The sequence below is a fragment of the Danio rerio genome, chromosome 13, assembly GCF_052040795.2.
Source record: "Danio rerio strain M-AB ecotype USA chromosome 13, GRCz13ab, whole genome shotgun sequence".
NCBI classification, from domain to species: Eukaryota; Metazoa; Chordata; class Actinopteri; order Cypriniformes; family Danionidae; genus Danio; species Danio rerio.
This window is the reverse complement of record NC_141033.1, coordinates 37598459-37609808: the sequence shown is the minus strand read 5'-3', so window position 1 is coordinate 37609808 and position 11350 is coordinate 37598459. Positions and strand designations below refer to the sequence as shown.

Below are 11350 nucleotides of genomic sequence, written 5' to 3'. Positions count from 1 at the left end.
AAACCTGCAGGTTAAACAGATGTGTCTGATAACAGTACCTTATCACGTCCCATCGCTTTCTTTCCAAGGTTGATAACTTCATATGGAAACCTCGAGGCCAAGTGAGCTGGATGTGATAAACTGCAATGATAAATATCTTAAATAAATCTGGTCCTTTTGAAATAGCTCGAGCCAGTAGTTTGTTTAAAACATCACACAGTTCATGAATTTAATCTTTAAAAATCTAAGACAACAAAGGGGAATGTGAACTGTAAACAAACACTACAAACTAATAGTTTATGCATTCAAGTAAATCTCAAAATATCAAAAGGAGCAACACTGCTTTTATTTATTTATTTATTCATTTATTTTATTTGTATTATTTACTTATTTATCCATTATTATTATTATGCGTTTTTTAAAGTTATTATTATACAGTTTTATTATCATGCATTTTTTAGAATGTCAAATTTTTTAACAAAATAATAAATACTGTATAATTTTAGCATGATTTTGTAAAGTCGCCTACCTATCTATCTAATCTGATTTATATTAATATTCTCTATTTTCTCTATTTAAAGGGACAGCTGACCCAAAAATACAAATTCTGGCACAATTTCCTCTCACTTCACTTGTTTAAAACCTATTTGAGTTTGTATAGAAATATATTGTGTCCTACTATGTAAGCTAATGTAACATTTTTCAAAATATCTCCTTTTGTGTTCAGCAAAAAAAGAAAGAATAAATGATGAGGGGTCATTTTCATTTTAGAGTGAACTATCCCTTAACCCTTAGAGAAAAAAAACCCTACCCCACCAAGAAAAAAAAAAATGTTTGGATTGCATTTATAAACTAATTTTGCTAGTGAACAAACTCAATGCATTTTTTTCAACACATTCCATAATTTATAAAATATCAACCTCTACCAAAGGGTCGATACTGTAGGTTGGTCTGGTTCTTAAAAGTACCAGAATTAATACATATACTATAAAAATCAGAAAATATGAAGTGTAAGACCAATTGTTTAAAAAAATAATAAAAAAACTTTTTTTTTACCTAAATCATCTTTTTTTACGTATGCCATAAAATATTTCAGATTCTCATTTAACATGCTTTCTTGTTTTTTTTTTTTACAATAATATGTAAACCAACAATACTGTGTAGTGTAAACCATTACTAAAACAGTCATTATTTGCAACAGTAAAAACATGTTTAACTGTTTGGTAGAGCCGCAGTCAAAAGGTTAAAGAATTACAGAGCAACCCAAAAATACCACTAAGCTTTAGTTGCCAGCAAGACCTAATGAATAGAGTTCAAAAGAAATTTGAAGCAGACACTTACAGTAAATGGGACATCTTGTATTTCTATACTATATTTCATCATTCATTCTTTCATTTTTCTTCAGCTTAGTCCCTTATTTATCAGGGGCCGCCACAGTGGAATGAACCGCCAACTGTTGCAGCATATGTTTTACACAGCGGATAACCTCCCAGCAGAAACCCAATAGTGGGAAACACCTATACACTATCACATGTACATGACAATTTTGTTAATCCAATTTATTTATAGCGCATGTCTTTGTACTGTGGAGGAAATCAGAGCACCCGAAAGATAAACCCATGCAAAGACGGGAAGATCATGCAAACTCCACCTAGAAATGACTCCTGTTTCAGCTGGGACTCAAACCAGCAACCTTCTTGATATGAGGCGACAGTGATAACCACTTAGCCACTATAACACCCTAATCAAATCATCAATTAAAAATAAATAAATAAATAAAACTATAAAACTGACTACAATATGACATGACTACATAAAACAATATAGCTTAAACAATAAAGCTAATGTTCCAGCAAAAAAAAAAAATGTATACCAGCGTGCACTGTTTTTTCATTCTTGGACTTAAAGATCCCTAAAATGAGTTTGAAATGAACTTAGCAGCATTGCCATTTTATTTAGCCATTCTCCTTCACTGATTTCCATACTGTACCTCTTCTCCTCTCTTCATTCCTCTGCATATTCTAATTGATTTCCTGACAGACGAGGCCCAGATAAGAGCTGGAAGAGCATAATGGAGGAAAGCCAAGGTGCAAACACTCTTTCTCTCTCGCTGTCTCTCCATCCTTCTGCTCCTCGTGGCTATCAGAGTCTCTGATCTCAGGAGTCTTGTGACCCATTGTTGAGCATGAATCCCCTTCGAGGACTGAATACAGCAGTAACACAAAGCCAGGGCTGTTACAAACATTACTGCTGTCCTTCCTGTCTCTCACACTGGACCCGAATAAATGAAACACACAGAGAGGAACCAATTAATCTGCCCAAGAGTCCTCATGGCAGATGGAGATTGCCTTTGTGCCGCTTCCTCAAATAAATGAAGTATCAACAATATGCACCTGCCTATCATCTGTACAAATTCATTTTGTTGCAAAACTATGCAGTTATTTCCTCTGTGGAACACAAACTGAGAATTTGTTTTCTTATTGGTTCAAGCATGTAGCGCTGAAACCCAACTGCAATTTTCACAAATCACTATTGTGCTCTAAAAGTGATTGGGCAGAACAGATGATAAGAGTTGAGAGGGATGGTAGTGCCCAACCTGTCTACAACTTCACCCCAATCACATTAACAATCAGTTGAAAATTGACATGCATGGTTTTTGTCCAACGTGCAATGATTTTGTCAGGGTTCTGCCACTTTGGTCTTGTAAAATTCTCGTTTTGGTGGCAGAGTCCGGACACTAGCTCTGTCTAGTCCTGTTGTGCTCAGCTCAAGTTTTCTTACACACAGACTGACTGGCTGACTGACAGACCCCACCCACCCCATTCCCTAACACAACCGATAGTGTTATTAAAAGCACCGACTGACCCACCCACTGACTTCCATAAACCCAACGGACAGCGTTTTCAAAACCAATCCAGAAAAAGAAAAGCTCTCGTGGACGCCTGATTTTTACCATGCTTTCAGATCTTACCACATTTTCACTCTGTTGTTTACTTGTTTATTTATTTTTTTTGCCTTTTGTTTTACCTGACCATTCTTCGCTGAACTCAAAGCCTGTCATTGCGGTTAACTCATCCCTGCGTCACACGTTCGCCACTGGGTGAGCCTCTAGGCAAACTGGTAACAGTGGAAAAGTCGTCCACACGGAGGTAAGCGGTCAGCTGCTAGCGCGTAAAAAGAAACATAAGCCGTCGGCGGCACTATACCGGCCAGTAGCTTTCATTTTAAAGAAGAAATGCAGCCATACGTATCTCTGGCTACATAATTTATGCTCTCCAGAAATGTATACAGAGTACATTTTCACAATGAGTCTGTGTTGCCTTAAGATCTGTTAACAATAAACATGTAATAACAATGACATGCACTATGAAGTTGTATGCCTCATACAGTATATCACATAGTGTTTCATACTGTACATACACAAAATGTTTATATTTTAGATGTTTAGATGTGTACCAAATCACATACTAAAGCCTTATCAAAATAAGCGTGATTAAGGTAACAATAAGGAGATTGTTATAAAAATCAGTCTGAATTAAAACCACAGCAACAGTTCAGACCACAGTTAGAATGGTAAAGATGTAAAGAAACAATATTGTTGGGATCACTTTCAGAATTGTTTTTTTCAAGCTAACAAATACAAAAATAAAAATAAAAAACACTGACAGGCTGTCACAATCAATTTAAATAGAATGGTAAAAATGCTCAAGAAAGATTGAAGCTTTGCTCGTGTAGCAAAGTAGAGAAGCATTTATTTGGTGGATAAATGTATTTATTTTGAAAAGTGCAAGTAAAATTCTCTTATAGATACGATTACGATACCTACAGATAGTAAATGCAGTTGTAAGCCAGCACATGACCAGTACTATTTAGCCATTTTTCATTTGTTTTAGTAATTTGGTAACCGTTGAACTTTTTCGAAGAATGACTGCAAATACAACATATTAATAACAATATAATAATAATAACAATTAAAATTGAAAAAAATTAACCACAAAAATATTAAAACCTGAGCAGAAACTTAATAAATTAATAAAGTGTAAATTACAGTCAATTAAAGTCTTACTAATGCTACAATAATCAACCCAGGCTCATTATGGATATGTACCCCTGCATACATTTTTAGAAAGAGCAAAATACGTCCCAAGAGGTACGTTTTTTGCAGTTTTTGGAATCCACCAGTGGCTGCTGTGTACGCTTTGTCAGATCTCAAATTTCTCTCGCGAGTGCCTTTTGCGCCTGCTTTTCTTGGATAAACCGACTAGAGACGATTTATACGAGAATTAAAGGGAGAAACAGACATTATACAGCTATAATTATTTTGCCATACATACAAAGTTGACAACCCAGCAATCACATCATATAAAAAATAAACATGAAATAAATGAAAATCTGCTTACAACAGTTGTGTATCACCCTGTTTACTTTGATATATTACATTAAAAGAATGTCAGATTCACCACTGAGCATCCAATTAAGTTCCGATCTTTTATGCATTCCCTCTGCTTCTTCCACTAACTCCTCTGACCTGAGTTGGGAGGTTTGTATCTTACACAACAGGATATATTTCCATTAGTTTAGCATGCGTTATCTTGGCATTTCATTTCTTAACGTGAAATCTAGTGACATCAAAGTCCGCCTCTGCCCTCTCTATTCCCTGTTACAGAGCCTCTCCCTGTTTAATGGCTGAGTGAGCCATTCTCAGATCCTTCCAGAACAATCCACATCGCCGCTGCGCTTTGAACTGGTGAGTTGCTTCCACGCCTTTGATTTACGTGGCGAAGGCAATCTGAAAGCCCATGGGAGACATGCTCGATTGGGTGGCTTAGTGTGGGTGATCTCATGCATATATACGAATATGCATGGTCTAACGCATAAAGAAAGCCGAGTGCGTGGACATAATGTCCACATATGGCAGGACAGACACCCTTTCGCTTCAGGACACACAATCCTCTTCATGCTGACAGAGTCTGTTTGTGCTTGATCATCATTTCTGGCCGATGTAACACTGCATATCATGAATATTTGGATTTGGTTTAATCTTCATCTAACTGCTCGTTCAGTAAAAGATCTATATGAGAATAAATATTAGTTATTATGCAGAAGTGTGTTTATGTTTAAAACACTATATTAAAAGTATATTATAATATACTCATTTACTAACATCAGCTTTTTAAGCAAATTAGTAGAGCTAATGAATCAAGTTCATCTATTTATTATTCATGAGCCTTGGTGATACGGTTTACAGCTTGTTCCTTCTAATTTTCTGATGTTTTTGTTTTGATTGTAAACACATTAACATAATATATAAAAAAAATGTATTTGTTTTTTATTATTGTTTGCTTGGTCACCATGTCACTTAATTTTCTGAGAAAATGTCAACCCAGGCTCATTATGAAAACGTACCTGGAGAGATCCAAAACGTTCCAGGAGCTGTATTTTTTTTTTTTGCAGTTTTTGTTTTCGCTAATCCACCAGAAGCAGATGTGTATGCTTTTTGAGATCTCAAATTTGTCTCGCGAGTGCCATTTGCACCTGCTGTTTTCGCATAAATCCTCCAGAGGGCGCTGTCGACTGACTGACCAACCAATCAACTGACTCACCCTCCTTCTTCCCAAAACCCAACCAATAGTATTTTTAAAAGTAGCAATTAACCCGCCCACCCACTTCCCTAGACTTAACTGACAATTTTAAAATTAATCGAGAAAAAGATATGTCCTCACCTGATTTTTACCGCGTTTTCAGATTTTGCCACATTTTCAGCCTGTTATTTACTTGTTTATTTTATTTTTTTGCCTTCTGTTTTTATCGTACCTGATTTCTGGAACCGTTTTTACTAATATTAACAAGCACAAGTTTGGATTTTAATAATACATTAGTTCATGTTGAACTATGATTAATAAATGCTTTACAAGATTATTCATATTTAGGTAATGTTAGTAAAGACATTAACTAACAGACCACTATTCTAAATGTTACCCAAATATTTAAATGAAATGAAAAGATGGCTGAACACAAGATCTATGAAACTAGCATAGCTATCTCGGACATTGTACGATTACAATTTGGTGTCAATAAACAAAAATAACTCAGCACAGAATTTTGTAATTAACCAATTTCAATCATATATTTACAAGAGTGATGTAAAAAAGTGTACAAGCTAATATAGAAGTAGTATAAATTATAAATAACATTAGTATGAAGTTTGACATTTATGTACTTTTTCGTTGAATTTCAGTGTTGTCTATTCTTTGTCTTGCTTGTTTCTGTATCATCGGTTTATTCTTCTATAATACTTACTACAACCTCTCAGAAACACATGAAAAATTTTTTTAAAAGGTTTCTTTTACATTAGTGATTACATAAAATGCCTTGTACTACATACAGCTGAAGTCAGAATTTTAGCCCTTCCTTTTTAATGTTTTTTCTTTTTTAAAATATTTCCCAAATTATGTTTAACAGGGCAAGGAAATGTTCACAGTATGTGTGATAATATTTTTTCTTTTGGAGAAAGTCTTATTTGTTTTATTTCGGTTAGAATAAAAGCAGTTTTTTTATTTTTTATGAACCATTTTATGGTAAAAATGATTAGCCCCTTTAAGCTATATTTTTTTCCGAATGTCTACAGAACAAACCATCATTATACAATAACTTGCCTAATTACCCTAACCTGCCTAGTTAACCTATTAACCATAGTTAAGCCTTTAAATGTCACTTTAAGCTGTATTGTGATATGTGTAAACCCACCAAGATTGCTGAATGATTTGCAAGTATCATGAGAAGAACTGGAATTGCCTCTATTTAACAATTGTTTTCCGCAAATCTGTAGGTTTATGAGTATTAGATGGTTGCCTGGTTCTGTTCGCCTTTGCCTTGTTTAGTTTCTTCTCACTCTGTTTCGGAACCGAACGGACACATGAAACCATTACAGACAAAACAATAAAGTACAAATCAATTATCTACAGAGCAGAACATAAAGTTAAGCATAAGCAAGAAGACGTGTTTCAGTACATCCAAGCCAACTCAATAAAATGTCAAATTCCTCCACTGTGTATAATAGCCCACCATGAAGAGACTGGATGCAAACTGTCCCAACAAGAACAGCTAAAAGCAAAAAGGCAGCCAATCAACCACTAAATTAAGTTTTATTGAAAATCTAAAAATAATTGTTTTGGATATAAAACAACAGAAGTCAGCGGAAAGACCCTATCGGGACAGAAAAACAATTGTATGTGCGGACGTGCCACTGAAAGTGATGCCTGCTCTGGATCATCCATCACAGATAAATGGCAGATGGCTGGGAAAGGACGTGCACTAACATCATCACGGTGGAAATGCAGCGAGAGCTTTACCTGCTGCTAATCCACTTAGTCAAAGACAAAGCTGTTTTAATCCATCCTTCTCTCCTTCGCTCTCTCTCTCCCTCTGTTGTGTGATGGACAGAGTAAAGCCTCCCAGCAGGACAAAGATGAAGGCAGAAAGAGCTTACTCTGCATATTTCTGTTACTGACAAAAGCTTAAACACAGTCTTTTCACTCCTTCACACTGATTTTAATGAGCCGCAACAGAATGTATTGATTTCAAAGGATTAACACTTCAGGGTTATCTGTTTACCCACACTTTGTGGAAAGAAATAATACATAAAATTAAGTCATTAATATTTGGAATAAAGACTGTAAAGCACCCAAGTTTGTTTGTGGCCAGGCAGCTTTGTCAGGAAATAAACAGAAAAACTAAAAAAAGAAAAGTCTTTACCAGAATATTCAAACTTATCTATGTTCATACTACAGTTTGTTTATCAAATTTGATTAGCCACTACAAGCTGCTTCACAGAATGTATAACAACGTCTGCTGCGACTCACTAGAAATGCACAAATATTACTGTGTTATATCTCAAAATTTATTTTAAAGGGCACCTATGGTAAAAAAATCTACTTTTCAAGCTGTTTGGACAGATCTGTGTGTTGGTATAGTGTATAGACCGTCATACTGGGGTGATATGAACACACCCAGTCCTTTTTTTTTCAATTTAACTACAAAAAAAAGGGTCGGCCAATTGGAGCTGTTTTCAAATCGATTGCACCATTACGTAGGTGTGCGATTCTCCCCGCCCACCGAATTGATTGACAGCTGCGCGCATTAACATGTTCCGGTAGTCACATGTATATGTCAACAAGACCAGACAGACATACGCAAAGCAACCGGGAATAAAAGCTCTGTTCTGTTCGCTAGGATCAGCAATCATCATCAAATGTGATTAAGAGTAAGTTTCACATGTTTAAAGTGTTTTAAAACAGAGTATGTGTGTAATTAATTACAGCGTTTTACTTCAGCTTTACTTCATCAGCACAGCCGCGTGTCAGAACAATTATAAAAGAAGACGCTTCAATCCCGGTTTGTGGAAGTTAAATCAGGTTTATTTTGTACATTAGCATAACAGATATCCACACTTGAGGTTAGCCTTAACTAGGCTAAGTGCGCTCTGTCTGTCTGCCTGCCTGCGTGTGTGTGTGTATCATCTGCGGTGTGTGTGTGTGTTTTGCGTGTGTGCGTGTAACGATATTGTGTGTGACTCATCAATGCAACTTCACAATACTGATTAGTAAAGGTTAGTTCTTACTGTAGTATCTCACAAACGCTACGTGAGACCTCCTTCCTTTAAGTCTGTCTGTTGTCTGACGCAGCTGAGGGAGGAGGCATGTAGAAACAGTAGGCGGGAAAGAAAAAGCTTAAAGGCGCAGTACGACAAAACCACCCCCTGCTGGAAATCAGTATAAGACAGCATCTTGTAAAAGGTATAATGAAAAATCTGATGGGTATTTTGATCTGAAACTTTATATACACATTCTAGAGACGCAAAAGACTTATATTAAATCTGAAAAAAGGGGTAACCTAGGTGCCCTTTAAGTTTATTCATACGTTTTCTTTTCCGCTTAGTCCCTTTCATAATCTGGGGTCGCCACAGCGGAATGAACCGCAGACTTATCCAGCATATGTTTTACGCAGCGGATGCCCTTCCAGCCGCAACCCATCACTGGGAAACATCCATACACACTCATTCACACACATACACTACGGTCAATTTAGCTTGCCCAATTTACCTGTACCACATGTCTTTGGACTTGTGGGGGAAATCGGAGCACCTGAGGGAAACCTACGTAAACATGGGGAGAACATGCAAACATCACACAGAAATACCAACTGACCCAGCCGAGGCTTAAACCAGCGAACATCTTGCTGTGAGGTGAATGTGCTACCCAGTATGCCACCGCATTACCCTATTTTATGTTTATCTGCTTGTTATGTATGACATCATGTAAAACGGCATGTAAACCTACTGCTGGCCCTGATGTGTGTCTCTATGGTTTGTTAAATATATATATATATGAGTGACTTTTGGCCAGAACACCGTGGTTACACTACTCTTCACGAGAAGTGCTATGGGATTTTTAATGACCACAGAGAGTCAGGACCTGGGTTTAACGTCCCATCCAAAAGACGGCACCCACTGACAGTGTAGTGTCCCCTTCACTTTTACTCTTTTACTCTTTACCCTGCTGGCCTCTCAAACACCACTTTTTTTAACAGCAACCTAGTTTTCCCATGTGATCAACTAATAGCAAATGACAATGACCTACCAATCACTGAATTCCTAATAGACCATTTCAAGTCACATCCTTAACAACAAAACCTTCCGCCCTTCCAAAAAGACAGCGACCCTAAGCACACAGCTAAAATAACAAAGAAGTGGCTTCACAACAACTCTGTGGATGTTCTTGAATGTTCTAGCCAGAGCCCTGACTTAAACACAGTTGAGCCTCTCTGGGGAGACCCAAAAATGGCTGTCCACCAACATTTACCATCCAAACTGACAGAACTGGAGATGATCTGCAAGAATAATTGGCAGAGGATTCCCAAATCCAGGTGCAAAAAACTTGTTGCGTCTTTCTCATGGTTGTATTAGATCAAAAGGATTCTTCTACTAAATACTGAGCAAAGGGTCTTAATACTTATGACCATGTGATATTAATTTTTTTCTTTTTTAATAAATCTGCAAAAATGTCAACAATTCTGTGTTTTTCTGTTAAAATGGAGGTGCTGTGTGTACATTTATGAGGAAGGAAAAATGAACTTAAATGATTTTAGCAAATGGCTACAATATAAAAAAGAATGGAAAATTTAAGGGGGGTCTGAATACTTTCAATGCATTCTGTATGTATCCAACAACAGAGAAGAGTATTTAACCTTGCCAGTTTTAATTATTGCTCATTCATTCACATTATTTGGATTATATGTGCACATTCCCTAGAGTTTGTGTTAGGAGCTCCATTAAGGAAAAAAGGCTCAGGGTTTCTGTAAATCGAACAAGGCATTGTTTTTATGAGAGCAATGTCCTCAAGGACTTTGTGTTGAAAACAAAACATAACATTCAATAAAAAGGGAAGGACACACTTAACTCTGTCATCTGCAATGTTCACTGCAGTGAAATGATAGCAGATCTAATAAACTATTCCCTGGTTGTAAATAAGCTTGTGGCGGGTTAGAAAAGTCTCATCCAGCTGTCTTAAGCTTAGTTTTACACAGACTACTTTTCATGGTTTGTATCATGTATTAATAAACGAGACTAATATAAACGTGTTCATCATCAATCATAGCTTTTTCAGCAGACTTGGATTAAACTGCTTGATTTATGTGAATTCATTTCTTCTTTCTTTTACTATCATTTATTGTATTATTTTATTTATTCATTCATTTTCTTTCCGCTTAATCCCTTTATTAATCTTGGGTCAACAAAGCGGAATGAACCGCCAACTTATCCAGCACATGTTTTACCCAGCGGATACCCTTCCAGCTGCAACCCATCACTGGGAAACACTCATACACTCTCATTCACACACATACACCATGGATAATTTTTTTTAGTAACCCAATTCACTTGTACTGCAAGTCTTTGGACTTGGGGAAACCCACGCGAACACGAGGAGAACAAGCAAACTCCACACTGAAATGCCAACTGACCCAGCCGATGCTCGAACCATTGACCTTCTTGCTACCTACTGCGCCACTGCGTTGCACGCAATTTTTTACTTATTATTATTATTATTAATATTATTATTATTATTATTATTACTATTATTATTATTTTAGTAGTTAAATTATTGCCTATTTAATCATTTTTTCAACATCAGAATTTTGGATGAACAGACTTTCAATGGAGGAGCATAAAAAATGTATGCACTCAAGTTTAATCACTTTGATTTTTGTTCACTGTTACGCCCCGTCTAGGGGTTAAGACGCAACATGAATGAGAAAACTACACACACACTGCTGCTTGGGAATATAAATAAAAATTTTATTTTCACAATGATTT

At 36.3% G+C, this 11350-nt stretch overlaps 1 protein-coding gene across 10 annotated transcripts in view; it reads right to left on the bottom strand.

The window, feature by feature from the left end:
- Positions 1-11350, bottom strand: part of LOC141377032 (uncharacterized) — a 316142-nt gene that overhangs the window by 84563 nt on the left and 220229 nt on the right. For 3 of the 10 annotated variants that reach the window (XR_015506214.1, XM_087279575.1, XM_087279574.1), the window contains one exon: positions 39-120. The exons of the other annotated variants lie outside the window; for them this stretch is intronic. Coding sequence is in view for 2 of the 3 variants with exons in the window: in XM_087279575.1 (XP_087135701.1) it covers positions 39-53 (15 nt within the window). In the remaining variant the exon portion in view is untranslated. The remainder of the gene's footprint in view (positions 1-38; positions 121-11350) is intronic. 10 annotated transcript variants of the gene reach the window in all.